We start from the raw sequence: 18,462 nt of genomic DNA, 5'->3' as shown, positions 1-18,462 counted from the left end.
AACAGCCCCCCTGAAGGGCACGAGGAAGGGATAGGACTTACTTCAAATACCCCTTGCCCATAATACTGTTACATTTGAAAAAGAAGAAAACTGCAAGCCAGGTCAGGACATTTCATTTTCCAACTTAGCAAACACAGATATAAAAAGGTCTAACAGGCAACACACAAGATTTTGTAAAATAAAGTCTTATTTATAAATGTGTTTTCAAAAATGCTTTCTACAAGGTGGTAGAGTGGAGTTTGGACTGGAGGCTGTTACTTTTTTCACACATGCTTAAGCATTGTCTCTGTCTCAAAGGGCTGTATTGAGGTCTTTTTCCGAAGCCTGGTCTGGTGGTACAGACATGTAATCCCAGCCACTCAGGTGGCTGAGGCAAGATAACACAAATTTAAGGCCTTGCCTGAGTCACACCCAGAATGAGTTTCAGGTCAGTGTGGGCATCCTAGTGAGGTTCTGCCTGCAATAAAATCTTCAAAGTGAGCTAGGGTTATCACTCAGTGACAGGGCACCTGTGTAGCACGCAAGAGGCCCTGGGCTTAAGGCCCAATACCAGGAAAAAATACATATTTTCTTCAAAATTCTCTATAAGGTAGCATATACTATAACCATATAACAAATACTTAAAGGTCAGCAAATTTGGGCTATATATATATTTCATATATATCTCCATATATATGAAAATAAATACCAATTTTTAATTCCTGTCAAGACCTACCACTGTAAGGTAGATATTGATATTCACTGCTCACCTCATCACGAAGCACACAGACAGATGCTAATACACATTTAAGAACCTGCTTTGACAAAATCACCTACATTCTCTGCATTCACTTTGTATGCATCAGGATACACGTTCTCCTTCAATAGCCTGCTCAATGGCTTGCTTGTGAGCGCGGCAGCAAATGAATTTCATATATGTCACTGTTAATGATAATGAGCACAATCCTTATTCAAATAACCTGCTTGATAATTTCTATTGAGCAGAGCTGGCTTCCAGCCAGATTCCATTCCATTTCTTTTCTCCCAAAAGGGAGTGTCTGCCAGATGTCCCCCAATATCCATTCCTCTCTTTCTTCTTTAGTATCAGAACCTCTATTAAGCAGACACAAAACTGTCCAAAGCCTCTCTGCCTCCCCCGCAAACACAAGCAGCCTTGAACCTCAGTGTCGGTCCCTGGGGTGATGAGGGGTTGACATAGAACCTCAAAAGCAGAGACAGGGCTTCTGTCCTTTCCTCTCAACTGCTGGTATTCAGATCAGATAGCTGCAACTTCAACACCAATCCCAGAGAAGAGGCAGCCAGGAGTTAAAGCCATCAGAGGAACAAGAAATGGGAAACCTAGGTCCCTTGAAACTACGATGTTATCACACAGGCCTGGGTTGCCTATGTTTATTGGAGAGAAATACATGAATATCTTTTGTGATCTTTCGGTATTTGGGTTTTTCTGGATGTTGCCAGTGGGTAAAGTCTATTCGACGTATCTGGTGATACTGGCTCAAGCTAGGGTTGGAGAAAGGCAGCTGGGCCACACAGGTCTGGCCATGCTGATGCTAGTGCCACTTACATTACAATCTGTTGGTTCCCAGCTCAAACTGCCTTCAGGCCACTTGCTCGTTTTGAAAAGACACACTTAAGGTGTAAACCACAACTGGAGTGAGGGCAGCAGCTTGCGAAGCAAATGAACGAGGGGCCGCCATTTTGCCTCCGGCACTTCTCTCCGACTCGAAAACCATGTGTCGCCTTGCTGACAAATGCAGACTGTGTCAAATATCAATAAAGCTTTATGGTGACACATAAACTCACAAGGTTCTCCTTTTCCTCTCCTTGTAAGCCCCTGTCAAAGAGGCAGCTAGACTTGCAGCTAACTACAGATTTCTCTCCTGGACCATAAAAGCGGGCTGTAAAAGGGAAATGTCCAAAAGTGAAAAATCACCATAAATGAGGGTTCTCTGTTAAACTGAGTATACTTGAGAGCAAATGGTAAATCCAAGGGTGAAGGGATGGATACAGAGATCATAGCGCCATACCTGAACACCTCCAGCACTGTCCTCTCCGGCAGCTTGGGAGCCACTCGACTAAAAGCCCTTTTGAAATCTTCTAGAGTTAAAAATCCACGATCTATACGAAAACAAAAAATTAAGCATTCACTTACCCCATATAAGCTCTGTGAACTACGACTTCAGTCATAATAGTTACAGGAAGTCAAATTTTAACGTATTATTAAAGCTAGAAAAAAGCAGTAATTTGTAACTGATCTTACATAGGTCATTATACACCCAGTATAATTTCATAATGTGGTAGTGACAACCGCCCTTTGGTGCAGTCCTAGATAAGCTGAAAGGCCACTGCCAGCCTTGTACTATCTGGGTCTCTAAGTCCTAGGGAAAAGACCACATAGACAAGACTGTAATGATGTACAAGTCTTTGAGACCTGCCAAAACATGCAAGCCTTCCAAACTCATTGTTTTCCAGCCTGGCATTAGACCGATGATATATTGATATTTAGGGGAAATTACAATCATAGCCAGTGTATGAATCTTGGACGCCACAGCTAGTGTGGAAAATGATTCTCCCAGTGAGGTATGGATCAAAGTGAGAGTTGCAGAAGTGTCTCCCACATGTCCATGGGGGGGGGGCTTGTGACTTACAGCCCTGAATGGCCAGTCCTATGGCTATCACTACTACAATATAGGTACAATAGGCAAGCACACAAATCCAATTCTATAACTGTGATTATTTCATCCAGGCATGAGCCGGAAACTTAGCACCCCAGATGAAGGAAAGGATTCCCACCAAAACCTGTGGTCACAGCCAATGTGTGTGTGGCCATGATCTTCCAAGTATACTGCACCACTGGGGATGTATTCCTATTCACAACTCCTCGGCAGCAATTCATACATGAAAACACTTTAAAGACACTTACAGTGCACATCGAAAGCTGTGAAGATGTGCCTTATCTCATTCCGATAGAGTTGGGCTTCCTTCTTCCTCTTTACAATGTCTAAAAACCCCTCAAGTGATACACCTAGAAGTGGGGAGGGAGAAAAACCATTTGCCAAAGATGAATACATTCTTCCTTTCTTCAAAAAAAAAAAGAAAAGCCAGACATGAACAGTGGTAACTATCACAAATAATCTTTCACAAAGGATTTTTACTCATAAATACAGCCAGAAAGACACTGAGTTGTGCTACAGGCTAAGCAAATCCAACCCTAGCAATCAATAGTGAAAACCAGAGACAGGCGTCTGAAAACCAGAGACCTGAGTGTCTCCAGGGATGGAGGATCCATGACCTTGAAAAAGTTTAACACTCTCCCTCTGATTGGATCCAAAAGGTAGGCACAGAACTGCTTATTAAAGAAAAGTGCCTAATTTTCCTTCCAGTATGCTGCTTTAATACCTTCTTTTTCCTAGCCAGGTGTCATTTCAGCAGGTTTTTTCCCCCCCAACTGGGAGATAGGGTCAGAGAAGTAGTTTCCCAAAAGTCAACACCAATTGTATGCCACAGATAAAGGTGCAGAGAATATTACATAAACAATAGAGCTGGCACCATCCCCAGCCCTGAATACAGCCCACAACGTGTTCAGCAGCCTTAGGCTCAGCTTCCTGCGCTCTTGTAATAAAAGAGCCCAGCGTGATGATATGAGGTTGGGCACTGTGCTTACAATGTCTATTAAAATGAATTCTAATGTGATCTTTGTAGCAGGTTTAAGGAGCGGAGCCAAGATTTTAGACATTTTAGTGAACTGAGCCTGAAATATATAGAAAGAGCAGTTCATTTGCATAATGTGGGATTTCCATTTAAAAGTTATCATTTTGTTTTAAAAATAGCCCCAAACTATATAATAAGTATGTGTAATTCTACTGTTTGGGTAACATAATTAATAATATTGGGGCATATGCTTCAAGGGTTTACAATGTTAAAACAATTTTCTTGGGACTGGAGAGATGGTTCAGTGGTTAAGAGCACTGACTGTTCTTCCAGAGGACCCAGGTTCAATTCCCAGCACCCACATGGCAGCTCACAACTGCCTGTAATGCCAGCCTTAGGGGACCCGACATCCACTGCATAAACACCAATGCACATTAAAATAATTAATTTCCAGGCCGGGCGGTGGTGGTGCACGCCTTTAATCCCAGCACTCGGGAGGCAGAGGCAAGCGGATCTCTGTGAGTTCAAGGCTGGGCTGGACCGACAGCCTCCAAAACAATACAGAGAAACCCTGTCTCGTAAAACCAAAAAAAAATTAATTTCCTTTATTTGAGATTAGTGACTTATAAACTTAAAATAAAATCTAGGTAACTTTATGCTTTTAAATGATTATTTTACAAGTTTTAAAGACCACTATGTGCCGGCCTCTGTAATAAATGCTGGAGGTAGAAGGTGAAAAAGAACATGATCCCAGTTCCAAGGGAAACAGCGTCCTATGGGAGGCGGCCATCGTGCAGTCTGCCGGCAAGTGCATACGTCCCTGACAAGGGTGGCAATGACGTGGCGGAAGGTCATGCAAGGAGCCCTTGTCGCAGGGACTGGAGGAGGGGCTCTTAGAGCAGGAGGCATTCAAGCTAAGACCCAAACCACGAGAACACCAGTGGCTACGGAATGAGAAGAGCAGTCCAGGCGGTGGAACAGCCTACGCCAAGGCCACTGGGTAGGAAATGAGAGGCCACGCAACTAGAATGTGCCCAAAGGGAGAGGGAGAAATACCACGCAAAGTTGACAAGGGACACGGGGCCTGAACTCTCAGCCCTTGGGGAGCTGGTAAATAACAAGGGCTTTACTGAAGCTGCAACAGGAAGCCAGCGAAGGGTTTTCATTGAGAAGTGATATGATCCGATGTAGACGCTGGAAAGGTATTTCGGGTTATTATTGTGGAAAAGGATTGGGAGTAACAGTCACAATGGTGGAAAGGGAGGGTCGAGCAAAGAGGCACCAGCCCCAGGGCACTGGGAGTGGGAGGGACAGGGTGGGAGACCCTGCTTCAGAACAGAGATGAGGAGTGAGACGTGGCAGGTGAAAATACAACGCAGAGGTCTGGATTGAGTACTCTGTGGTCTGAGGTGTCAGCTGACAGGATGAAAAGGCCCAGGGGAAAAGCAGGACCAGGGGACAGATAAAGTGCTGTGGTGTAAATGTGTTAACTGCATGACACTTTGGAGACAGCTAAGAGGAAAAATGACCAGGAGGCAGCTGGCCTTACTCTTTAGGGAGCAGGAATTGTCTCCCAGCTACAATGTCCGGAAGGTACTCAATAAATACAGTCATCCATGTCCATTGGTGTCCGTGGAGGATGGGGGTTCCAGGACCACCCCCACCCAAGGTATCAAAGCTGGAGGATGCAAAACTTCCTTATTCAAAACAATGTAGTGTTTTGAGTATAACCCTACACAACTCTCCTATAAACTTTAAGTCGTCTCCAGACCACTTGCAGTAGCTAACATAACATAATTACTACACATGTAAATTGGACTGCATCGTTTAGGCAACTACAATGGAGAAAAAGTCCACATGTGTTCAGTTCATATGTATTTTTTTCAAACACTTTCCACCATAGTTGGCTGAAGTGCCAACAGAGGATAGACTGTACTGCACTGAATTAGCATATGCAGTATTTTTTTTTCCTGTAGTTGCTAAGGACAGAGATTGATGCAGCTCCATTCCCATCTAATCACCCTGTGACCAGAGAACATATTTTCAAATGCTAGCTGAGGTTGAAATTGAAGTCTAGCCACGCATGTTCTCAAAGACCATATCCATAACTTTAGTTTCATGAACTCCAAAAGCTAATAAATTAAAACACATCTAGAGTTGTTGAGATCCCTGAATAATTTATTCATGGGTGGTGTGCAATCTGTAAGACCCATCAGCATACTACCCCAGCCCACGGTCCAGCCCCTCTAGCAAGCATCCTGGTGCTGCCTGTACCCACAGGCTCTTCTCACCTAGTGCCCTGGTGCGCATGAGCACGCTGCCTGAAAACATCTCTTGCTTTACTTCTCCTAGTGAATTTTTATCACACATCTCCTTCCAGATGCAACTGAAGCACCACCTCCACGTTAAAGTTCTCTGGTGTCTCTCAGCTCAGTCCCTTTGCCGTGACCGGCAGCCCAGAGGCCACAAGGTGTGGCCTGACCACAAGTCTAGCTGAGAGATGCTAGGGAAAAGGAGTACATGCTGTCCAAAAGTTCATCCCCCAATGTTCAGCATGAAGTCTGTGAGTAAGAGGCATTCATTACATGCTGGCCAGGTAAGTAACATGTACTGAATAAATAAGAATGAACACAGAGATACCATTTCTAATTCTCAGAAAGAAAACATTAAGATGGCTGTTCTGAATCATCTTTAACTCCAAAAAAAGTAATGGCAAAAAGTGAGTCATTTTTTTATTTACATGGCCAGAAAGATAAACATACTTTAGGAAAGAAAACAGAATTCAGAGAGAAGGAAAACACATGCCTAAGGTCTGCTCTGATCTCTGCAGCTCACTCAGAGAAATGAGGTAGAGGGTAGCTGCATGATTCACTGTGTGAGAAGGGAGCATATGGATGCTGTTGTCATCTTAATTACATATTCAGATGACACATCCGTATTTGGAGTTATAAAGTATGCGGGTCACCGTTTCACAGTTGCGTAGTAAAAACAGCAAATGTTCTTTAGTTTTTAATAGAACAAAATATTTAAGTTGTATGCTTACTACCATTTAAAATGAAAAATAATCTAATAATCGCAAATAACACTATTATGAATAATCATGTCTTTTCATACTATTTCCCCCCACGGAGTCATATACCGCAGCAGGGGGTCAGAGGCACAGGTACACATTAAACCATAGAAACACATGGTCCACAGCATGCCTTCGGGTTGTTTCCCAAGGCCACACATCCAAACGCTAGCCTGTTTTCTGAAGACTAAGTTTTCATTTAGCACAGCTTTCCTGCTGCAGTACCACAATCGCTTTCTAAAGCAAGCACTTAATAATTTACTATTCTAAAGCTTTGCAACAAACACAGTGATGTAAGGTTTGTAGATCTTGCTGCCTTTTAAATGGCCTAGGAATAGGATTCCTACTACTAGCTCCACCTGCTGTCACAATAGTCAAACCAAAAATTACCACTTCAAAAGGACTCTAAATAATTCCATTTATGTCAGATTTTGTACCCAGTGCATTATCTGTGCCCCCACCCCCAACCCTGGAGCAAAAGAGTATGTTTTAGAAAATTCTAAATTCAAACACAATATTGAGTTCCCTATGTCCACTGCTCCACTTTAATAGTTACTTTCACACACCACCGGGGTTACAAATCAGGGCCACAACACTAGTAACACCAAGAATTACAGGGTCTGGCTCTTTATTTGTGTTTTGTAACACGTCTACAGATGTAGACAAAACTTTCCAGAGTACCCAGACTCTACTGGTGTTTTGTAGACTTTTTTTCTGTTACAAGATCTTTTTAAATAACAAAACAGCCCTCACATTTCCTTGTTCAGCAGTGTCACTGGGAATGGCCCCACAAGATGCCAATCTGAAGCTCACAGCTTAGTGACTGTTAGCTTCCCGCCACGCTGACAAATGTAAGACAGATAATCGAAAAGAAGCAGGGGTTTATTTTTGCCTTAGGTTTCAGATAGTTCAGTCAACAACCCCTGGGTCCTATTATGGCTGGAGGGCATGATGGGACAAACTGTCCTTTTGATAGTATTAGATCTATCTAAAGAAGGGTGCCCTGATATCCCCTTCGAGGAAACACCTAATTTCCTCAGACTGGGCCCTGTCCCCTAAAGACCCCCCACTACTAAGGATCATCACAGGTTAGTGACCCAGCTGTGAAAACACAGCCTTTGAAGAACATTTAAGGTCCGTCATAAAGTCCAATAGCTTTTACAAAACCTTTCTTATTCTAGGCATTTTCTACACAACTGGAAAATATGTCCTTCCATTTGTAATGTATCCTAGGTCAAATGAATGTTTTTCCTGTTCTATGATGAAGATGTGTATTTATTTTTACTTCCAGAACTACTTAATATGTGTGATACAGATATGCCATATACCAAGAAGACTACGAAGGTGATTTTTTTTCCTCTGCTTTTTTGAAAAGCTGTTTCCTAGGAGGGTAATCAGCTTTCGCCACAGGGGTGAATGTATTCAAAAATCGAATAAAACTATCAAATTTTTTTTCTTTGAAAGTTCTATTATGTATATCTTTTTGTGGTTCACAGTTCTAAGCTTCGGGGTCAGTGCACGCAGAGAAACCCTCTTGAGAATAAAGCAGTCTGATGTCTGGCTATCACAGGGAGCTCAAATTAGAAACTGCAATAAACCCGGGGAGAGAGAGGGAGAAAACAATAAGGACAGCAGGTGACTTGGCAGAGTGGCGGGTCCTAGGTCTAGGGAAGAAGGCGAAGTTCATGCTCACCGTACCATATATTAATTTTCCCAAGGACTGAGAAGCCTAAAGCCAAGGGCTTAAAAGGATGAAGTGGCCCTTTTTTTTTAAAAAGGCATAATGTAAGCCTTTTCTAGTTTGAGAATAAAATTCAGATTATGAGTTTTGAAAGCCATGATTAGGGCTATACTGTGTTTGTATGAAAAGACCATAAGGACAGACGGTGACAGTGACACCAACAGGCTGAGTTGTCAGAGCAAGGTGGGTAAGTAAATTCAGAGGACTGACACTTTCTTCCGACTGCCTGCAGAAAAGTAGAATGAAGAGAATGGATTCTATATGACTAGAAGAAATCAAGCTATTCCTTATCATTAGGAAGGAGACGAGTTAAAATCAGGTTACACAGAACAGAGATCTTATTCCTAGGAGCACGGACAGGAGTCATTACTTTTTCATTATGCGTGTTCTGTGATCATAAAACATCAATGGTGCTTGGTGCTAAGAGCGCCAAGCCCTGCCTCGTTCAGCGACTTAAAGCCTCATCTTTCTCTGCAAACTGGCTCTTAACTTCCTTCCCAGCTCCCAGCTGCATGAGGTCAGTGAATGAGGCTGGATGGGTCCTTTCCAGTCACATTATACTCCTTGTAGTGCAGGAGGTAGCAGGACTCCAAGGAACTCTGCTTTGAGAAGGATACTTTCTTAATAGCTTGAGACATGACAGAGTAGGGTGTCCAGATCTAAGAGGACAGTGTTGGGTCAGTATTGCTACAAGGAAACAGCGATCTGAGAGTAAACACCATGGGGACAAGAGTCTACCGATGACAGGTGTGAAGGGGGGAGGGCCTGGAAAGCAGACAGCCCAACCTGCCTTATTGGCACCCAGCTGCAGAGCGCCAGCGATGAACACCCCAGCAAAGTCACGATGATACCCGGAGCTTTCATGGGAGTGGATGTATGAAGTCTAAATCTATGCTGAGTTATGCCTAGCAGGGCAGAGGGATCCACGAGAGCTCCAGGAGAGCCACTGGCAACTCTACGTTCATTTCCTGCATTCCCCTCTTGGCTCCACCCCTTATCCGAACCCTATCCATCTTCAATGTCTGTTTCCAGGAAGGAAACTTCCTGTCTTCTCAAGGGCTCTTGTCTACAGTACTGGCACAACATCCAGCCACAGAGGAAAAGGCGATGTGCCTTTCCTATAGCTTCCCTTAGGTCAGTGTCTGCCTCTCAATTCTTTGCTGTCCCTACAATGAAGACAGTCACCATTCTCTAAATGCAGAATGAAATAAACTTATGGATGTATATATGTGGCTAACACAACTGGTCTTCAGATCATGATTTCAAGATATAACAACTTTAGTCTGTATGTAGCTCCCCGCTTATAGAAAGAACTATGGAGCTAAATAAAATATGAAAGACTTCACTCCTTTTATATCTTGACATTTGTTCTCAAATACACACAAGTACAGGACCTAAAAGACTAGAAAATGGAAATTTAAATTTAGGAAAATATTATATTTACTCAGCTAACAAATCAGACAAGACAGTAATAGACAAGGCACATAAGCCAACTGACCATTAACCTAATCATCTACAAATTATTTTTCAATTGAACTTACACTGGATACCACGACTGAGTCAAAGAGCCCATAATTATCATGACGATGAATCAATCCCTTTGATTTTCCCATCATTCAAATCTGAAGGTTAAAATTAACTTCAGGGAAGCCGTTTCTTGTATAAGCATGGAAGTAAAAGGTTATTTTTAAGGAGGCTATGGCATAAGGAAACCCAAAGTTCTCAATGCAGTCTTCAAACAAAAGCAAAATTCTGAGGTACTCTGTCTTGTCTCTCCCCACCCCCAACCACATTCTATAAAGCATTGGGACAGAAATGGAGACACCGTGTGAAGATTCAGGTTCTTGTCTGTAGTGTTTACTTAACTAACAGTGAGCAAGAACACATTAAAATTTACATGCTGCTAGCCTTACAATGCCCTAAGGTTCACACTACCATGGTGGCAGATCATCTGGGAGTCCTATATTTAAGGCATATGGTCTTTGACTTTCACAGAGTCATGCTGACATGTCCTGGTATTAAATATAGACCTATACTAAAGAAAACTTAAGGACCAACTGCAAAACTCATTGCTGTGTGTACCGAACTGTCTATGGATTTGGATAGTCACTCAGTAGTCTCTCCTCCATAAGACAGCATTGAAGAAGTATCCCAGGCCAAGGACTGGCTTGTCTAGAAGGTTTTCCCTGTGTGGACACAGACTCCTGTAACTGCTTTTTTTCTCTATTTGGTCTGGATGCTAGGGTTCAGATCCAAGTCTAAAACCAACAACTACTGATATAGAGCCTGTTGATCGCCATTTGTAAACTGACAGCATTCCTGATTTCAACTATCATGTTCCTTAGGGGAATGACCAGAAGCCTCAGTCCTGTTGTGAAAATAAACATGACCCATTCATGGCACTGCTGAAAATCATGGGGATGGATTATCAGGTGGCCATGACAGCAAGTCACAGATCAGATGGCCTCAGTGTGGTCCTCACTAGCCAGCTGTGGCATTCTAGGTAAATGACTTAACTACTCTAAGCTTCATGTTTCTGATGTCTATAAGATGGGAGCATTTGATAAGATCATAAAATTGATTAAACATCTATCATCACAGATCTGCACATATTATTCAAGAAACGACACCTGTAATTATTGTCTCTAAAATAATAAATGATGTGGCACATGCAAAGGACTTTTTCGGGAGGCCTGTACTAATGCCAGGTGAATGTCCTATCACCTCTTTCTGTGTCAGTCTCCCCACCTTAAAATGGGGGACAGGTGAGGGTTTCTAGAACTCTTCTAGCTCTAGTTTCTTTCACCAATGTAAGAGAGGCTGTGAGCAAAGCCTTCTGAGTCAGGAAGCCTGTACCCCAACATGGATCACATTGGTGATCTGTTACTTCCTTAACTAGATGGCTTGACTTGTTTCCCCAACCCCTTTGTCTTTGCTACCCTAGATGGTTGATACTGATACCCACTTGCTTGTTGAGTAAAAGAAGTAAAAGTCAATACTCCCCTTTTGCTACTCATTTGGGAATCCCACCCCCAGATTCTCCCAGAATGTACTTTACTTCCAACTATCCTATACCTATTTCTAATAACTTTGATTCAATTTTGTATTTTTCTTCACTTTCACAAGATATTTCTAACAGAAGCTACCCATTTCCTAAGAGAACTACAAGCCATCGGAAGACAGGATTTGGGCAACCATTTACTGTCTCAAACTGGAAGTGAGGTATATCTTCAGAACATTGCCCTTACTTAGGAGCAACTGAGGCAAGGTGAACTCAGGACATGTGTCCATCTAGAAAGCTCTACAGCCAAAGGACCCTACACAGACACCGGCCATGGCCTTGACTTGAAGAACAGCTGTGGATTCAGGTATGGTGATAAATGTCTGTAATGCCAATACTTGGGAGGTGCAGGCAGGAACATCAGGAGTTCAGGGTCATCACTGATTATGTAGAAAGTTTGGAGCTAGCCTGGGCTACATGATACTCTGTCTTTAAAAACAAAACAAAACAAAAAGCTGTGGGTAGCAGAAAGAGAATTACCAACTACAAATACCCAGAAGAACTTTGGGAAGTGTACCTATTATCAAAATAGGTACATCCCAGGATCTACCTATTCAATGTCAAAACACTTTGGAGGGAGACTGGAGATGGTTCAGAGGTTGACAGCCTTGCTGTCCTTGCAGAGGACACAGGTTCAGTCCTCTTCGTCCACATGGTGCTCACTGTCACCCACAGGCACACACACAGACACAGGTAAAACACTCATATATATATAAAGTAAATGTGAAAAACACACTATGGAGAGAGACAACATACTTGAAGACATTTAATCTCCACATAATCCACTTCTTTCAAGAAAAATACCATGTGGTAAATGTGACCCTTGTGATCTGCTGTGAAGAAAAGGAGTTGATGGTGTGAAATTGGTTTAGGATTGGCAGCTCTAATAGAGCAGATTCATGTTAGCAGCAGAGTTCGATGGTTACTTCTTGCGGAATAGCTATTTAACTGTGTCTCTTAGATGTCTATGGCCTGGAGTCACACCAGTCAAGTAAACAGAACTGAAGCTGGATGGGGAGAGTTGGTGCCCTAGTTATAAATCTATTCCTTTAATCCTGAAGAAAGAGATGCTCTGAGGAAGATAATTTGATATTGATCTCAAGACGGTGAGAAGGAAAATACTAGAAGCTTGAAGACGAAAGCAGATCTTCAGTCAATTTTGGAACAAGACACTAAGCACCTACATTTGATCTCAACCTTCCAAACTAATCCTTCCGTGGCTACCCCTGAATTTATCCAATGTCTAATTTACTTAGTGACCTTTTAAAACACGCTTTTAAATCAAATTATGGAAAGCAGCACCCTAATGGTTTGGTTGGGAAATGGATGTGAGAGTCATTCTTGGATATCAAACGTGGGGAAGCGTATGCTGGAGTAAGTCCCCAAGCACATGACCAAAGTCAGAGAACCCAAGTCTGTTTTCAGTTCTGGAAAGCTCGAGGTGAAGCAATCCTTTGGCCATAACGAATCCAAAGTAAATGTTCCAGAATAAGGCAGTCTTCATTATATATAGAACTCGGGCATAGGAGAGACCGTGCCAATGTACTGAATGTGGAATACTTGGGCCTACACATTAAAACTGTCCAAAGGAAGTTCCCTGACTACTGCAAATGACAAGCGCTCGGAATAAAGGCAGTATTCAACCACCAGAAAGTTTTCAGGACAGGGAGTTCAGGATCAGAAGTTAACTTCTGCCACAAATCAAACCTCACACAGATATCAGAACTAAGCAAACCAAAAGAAGAGGGAATTTCGGACAGCATACTACAGACCAGACATTACTTTACTACAGAACATTCACACACACACAGGAAATGCTTCTGGGATGAAGGAAGAAAGCATTATGCCAGAATTTATCCTCCAATAACATCCCACTTCTTGCACTGGGATGAATTTAAGTTATATGAGGACACCTTTTCATGTAGTCATATCTTACTAAATGTGAGAGAGTATTTACCAAGGGGAAATCTAAGAAAATACTGAGCATAGGGAAAGTTACCCGAAAAAAATCGACATTTATCTCAAAGAACTAACTAAACAGTGAAGAATTAGGAAATCCATCTTTCAGAATCCATACGTCCCTGTAACCCTCAGAGAACTAAAGAAAGTCAAGCTAATCTCCCAATTAACTCCTTCAGTTAAGGAAATAAATTCTTCAGTGTGGGGCCAGAGAAATAGCTCAACTGGTTGAGTGCTCGCCAACCATGCAAGAGGCCTTAAGTTCTAATTTCAGCTCTGTGTTAAACCAGGTGTGGTAGGCAATGCCTGACGTCCCAGAACTGGGGAGGTGGACACATGTTGAGCTACTTAGGGTTTCAGAACCAGCTGAGCTGCGTGGGACTCTATCTCAAAGAAGGAAAAACAAACAAACAAGTATGATCCAGCCACACCTAAAAGTTCTTCATCAAGATGGAGCTTTAACTCAGAATCAGAAAACACACATAAGACAGAGACCCATACAAAGAGTGACTGTTAAGGTGCCTTCCGACTTAACACAGCAGAAAAGCCACAGGACGGAGAAATAGCATCTGAAAACAATGAGCAAGGTGAGGGCCCTTGTTCAGGAAGAACAGTCTACTGACTGTTGGGACTATTACCTATCAAGGGACTCTGGGGACAGAGAAACCCAGTCAGCACTGAAGAAGCAGTAGACTGGAATAGAAAGCACAAACTCTAAGAGGAAAAACTGCAGGAAAGGTTTCACCAAGACTTCACAACTAACTGAGCATCAAAGAAATAGTATTTTGAAAGTGTTAAAAATTTCAATGGGAAATTAAAAGCCTAGGGCAACTATATAAAGTCAGGGATTAGGTAAAAACACCTGTTCTTCTGAAAATATTGTTCTAAAATCCATACTTCATACAGGATATCTAAGCATATATATATTTATATTCATATTCATACAGCTATGCATATGTTTGAGAGTTAGTTCAGTGGTTAAGAACACTTGCTGTTTTGGCAAAGGACCTGAATTTGGCTCCCATCACCCACATTGGGAAGCTCATACATGTCTGCTACTCCTCCAGTTCCAGGGAATACAATGCCCTCTTCTGGCCCTTGTGAGTATCTGAACATACATGGTACACATACAGGAAAGCAGACACATATGCATACAATGAAAATATGAATAAACAAGTGTGTTGTCATCTAAGCATCATGTAGATATCTTACAACAGCACTGGAGAGGTGGCTCTGCAGTTAAGAGGACTTGTGCTTGCATAAGACCTGGGTGTGGCTGCCAGTACCCACATGATGATGTACAAGCATCTGCAACACTAGTTTCAGAGGATCCAAAGCCCTCTTCTGACCTCCACAGACTCCAGGCACTCACGTGGCGTGTACAGATACATGCCTAACAAAACACTCACACACATAAAATGAATCTTTAAAAGATATCTTATCACATGACACAGTATATGAAAATATAATTAACAATTAAAAACATGGCACTGTGCTTCCTGCAATATAAAGATGGTATTGGAAGGCTAGGGCTGAAGCTCACTGGTCAGCATGTGACTAGTCACATGAGGCTCTGGGTTCAACCCCTACAATCACAGACAGTAAAGACGGGTTTTAGCTTGGTCAGTGAAAGGGTCATTGCATAAAGAGCCAAGGTTGGCAGTGAGTTTTCTGTAGTCTCTCCATCAGGAATGGTGTCTGTGGAACTGATGCTAGGCTTGCAGGAATAAGACTTGCAATTGCAAACAAATCCAAGTAGCTGAATAAAACTATCAGTACAAGTTCGTACAGAAAATATTTGTTTTTCTTCGCATTTTAAAATTGTTTAAATGTAAAATTTCACAATGTACAAAAGTAGAGAGAAAAAACACACCAAATGCCCAGAGAAACAGGACTGTGATTTATTAAATGTTAAGAAGAAAGCGTGCAGGCTGTTATTCCCACTACTTACCATTCTTTACTTGGTAGACTTCACCACTGAAACCATCCCAAACTGGACCTTTCTTTGGGGGAAAGGGCTTTCACTAAAAGTTCAATTTCCTTAATAGAGACAGGACTGTTCCCATTATCTCTTCTAGGCTTTCTAGTAGGCTGTCTTTCAAGAAATCTGGTGACTTTGTCCAAGTTGCTAAACTGTTGACATAAACTCATATATTCCAATTATCCTTTAAATAACTATGGGATCTACCTCCGTCATTCATGAGATTGCTAATTTGGGCACCCTACCTATGTGGGTAAGTGTCTCAGTTTTATTAATTCACTAATAAAATAAACAAAGAAGTTCTTAATTTCTCTGTCTTTCTCTTCTTAGTCTCATTGATTTCCACTTTAATCTTTTGTCATTTCTTTCTTCCGTTTATTCGGAACCTCATCTGCATTGCATGTATAAATACATGCACATATACCCAGACTAGCTGTTCTTTTTTGGAGCTAAAAGAGGAAGCTGAGATCACCAATTTGAGACTGATTTTCTTTTTCATGAGGCAGAAACTTACACTACTTCCTAAGTACTATTTTCAGTGCCTCTCATAAAGATGTGGAATGTCACCTTTTAAGTCAAAATATTTTCCAACTTTTCCCTTTGATTTCATTTGACCTATAAGTCCTTTAGAAACGTGCTGCTTAGTTTCCAAACAGCTGGGAATTTCCTGGACATCCCCTGCTATTGACTATAATATAATTCAACCACAAAGAGCAAATACACTGTAAGATGTAATTTGCTGCATGGATATGCTGTGAAGACCGGTGAAGCACTTGCCCGACAGTTCCAGAGGGGAGAACTCTACAGGTGACAGCTGGGTCAAGCTGGGGTTGATGGTGTTCTGGGGTCTCCTACAGATTCAATGACTGGAGTCTACCTTCTCTATTATCCACTGGAATGAAGAAATGCCAACCACCACTGAAGACTTACTGCTTTTCTTCTCAATTTCATCTGTCTTGCTACTCGTGTATTCAGAACTTTGAATAGTGGTACAAATGTTCAAAACTGCTTAGTATTCTTGATGGACTGACTCCTGTAACTCTGGGATGATTGTGCTTATCCTGTGTTATTCCTTCTTCTCAAGTCAGCTCATGTACTTGACCTTATCCAGTTTTCTTTCCATCTATATCAGTGCCTTTATATGTAAAGTGAACTGTTCTTTTAGAAATAAAACAAAGAGTGAGAGAATTCACTGAAGCTATCAATATTATAGAAATGTTGCTGAACATTCCAGATTATAGAGTCCTAACATCAAAAATTAGTTTCTGTAGTAAAAGGTGGGGGGAGCTATTAAGGACATTATTAAGTCACTTGGTAAAAATAGAATATAGATGGCAAATTAGATAAAAGCAATGTATTAGGGGAAGAAAGATACAGTATAAGGGAACAGATGATAAGGCAAATAGGAAGCTATTAACAATAAATGAATTTGATAAGAGGTATAAAGCTGTTTTCTTACTACTTTTGTTTTGTAGCTTTTGTACCTTTTAAATTGTTTCCCAAGAAAGGAGCAGTTTTGAGAAATCATGGGAAACAATTTCCAAGCCTCCTATTTCAGCGTTACTCTTAGTGCTCCAGCTGCTCAGCTAAGACAACAGTGTCAAAGCCAGACAGAGCGGGGTGGGGCATGCCTGTGTTCCTAGCAGGCAGGAAGCTGAGACAGGAGACCAAAACTATGTAGCCACTGATAGCTACATAACAAGACCTAGTCTGTGACAGTTAATCTGGATTGTTAATTCGGAGGGACTTAAGAGTCACAGAAACTCACCATGTCTGTGAGGGAGCATTGAGATTAGCTTAATTGAGATGGAAGGCCCACCCTAAATGTGGGAGGTAGCATTCCCTGGCTTGAGTGTGGCTGAATAAAGGAGAGAGGAGGTTTAGTATAAGCATTCATTGATCTCTCCCTCCTGGCTGTGGAGGAAATGAGACCAGTCACCTCAAACTCCTTCCACCACCATGACTTTCTGCTATGAAGGACCGTACCCTGGAAATGCGGGCCAAAATAAATCCATCCCTCCTTAAGTTGCTTTTGTGGGGTGTTTTATAACAATAACAAGACAAGTAACTGTCTCAACACACACACACACACACACAGAGAGAGAGAGAGAGAGAGAGAGGTAATCGTCCTATGGATATTAAATCATAAGTGACATTTTTGTCTTCATCTTTTTGAATGGTTTAAAATGTCCTATTATACACTCCTCATGCATGTAAATGAACTAAATCAAAATGAAAAGAACTTTTTGATAAGATAGTGGATGTCTTAGTTTAATTTATGTTGTTATGATGAAAACACCCTGACAACAAGCAATCTGGGGAGAGAAAATTGTAGCTCACAATTCCAGGTCACAGTCCTCGCTGTGGGGAAGCTTCAGGGGCAGACTTGTTCAGTCACTGTCAAGAACAGAAAGAAATGAATGCATGCCTTCTTGGGGCTCAGCTACCTCTCCTCATACAGTTCAGAGCACAACGGCGCTGTCCATATTCAGGGTGGGTTTTCCTATCTCCATTAACCCAATTAAGAAAGATTCCTCATAGGCATGCCCACAAGAGCCAGTCTGATCTTGGACTGTCACTGGGACCCTCTTTCCAGGTGGTTCTTGGTTGTGTCAAGCTGACAATTAAAATTAACCACTGCTGTGAATGAGAGGGTGCCTCTGTGCAACCTGGTATCAAACTTCTAAGAGAAAAAGAGCCGAGGAAAAAAATAAGCAAGCCTAAGTCGATGTGATACATTCACAGAGAAGCAGTCAAGAGTGGCATTAACAGATGCCCAGCTACACCATGATGCTCATGTGTGCTGGAGTCAGGGGTACCTTGCAGCTGATGCTTTCTTCTCCTGGACACAGGCGTTATAATGAACAGTGAGCTGGAGACAAACTGGGCAGGTTACAGAGATGCAACCAGGGACTGGATAGACCACGGACCAAAAGATGGCTGGAGCCGTGAGGGCTCCGTAAATGGAGGCCGAAGTGGGACAGGAACCTGAATACGCT

General features: G+C 42.0%; 1 protein-coding gene across 1 annotated transcript in view; it reads right to left on the bottom strand.

Moving 5' to 3' along the window:
- Efcab11 (EF-hand calcium binding domain 11) overlaps positions 1-18,462 on the bottom strand; it is a 160,526-nt gene that overhangs the window by 132,531 nt on the left and 9,533 nt on the right. Inside the window, exons 4-5 of the mRNA XM_040742640.1 lie at positions 2,924-3,025; positions 2,028-2,118 (exon numbers count right to left, since the gene is read on the bottom strand). Coding sequence (XP_040598574.1) covers positions 2,028-2,118; positions 2,924-3,025 — 193 coding nt within the window. The remainder of the gene's footprint in view (positions 1-2,027; positions 2,119-2,923; positions 3,026-18,462) is intronic.

The sequence above is a fragment of the Mesocricetus auratus genome, unplaced genomic scaffold, assembly GCF_017639785.1.
Source record: "Mesocricetus auratus isolate SY011 unplaced genomic scaffold, BCM_Maur_2.0 Super-Scaffold_15014, whole genome shotgun sequence".
NCBI classification, from domain to species: domain Eukaryota; kingdom Metazoa; phylum Chordata; class Mammalia; order Rodentia; family Cricetidae; genus Mesocricetus; species Mesocricetus auratus.
Note: the sequence above shows the minus strand (reverse complement) of the source record. Positions and strands in the feature narration are given on the sequence as shown.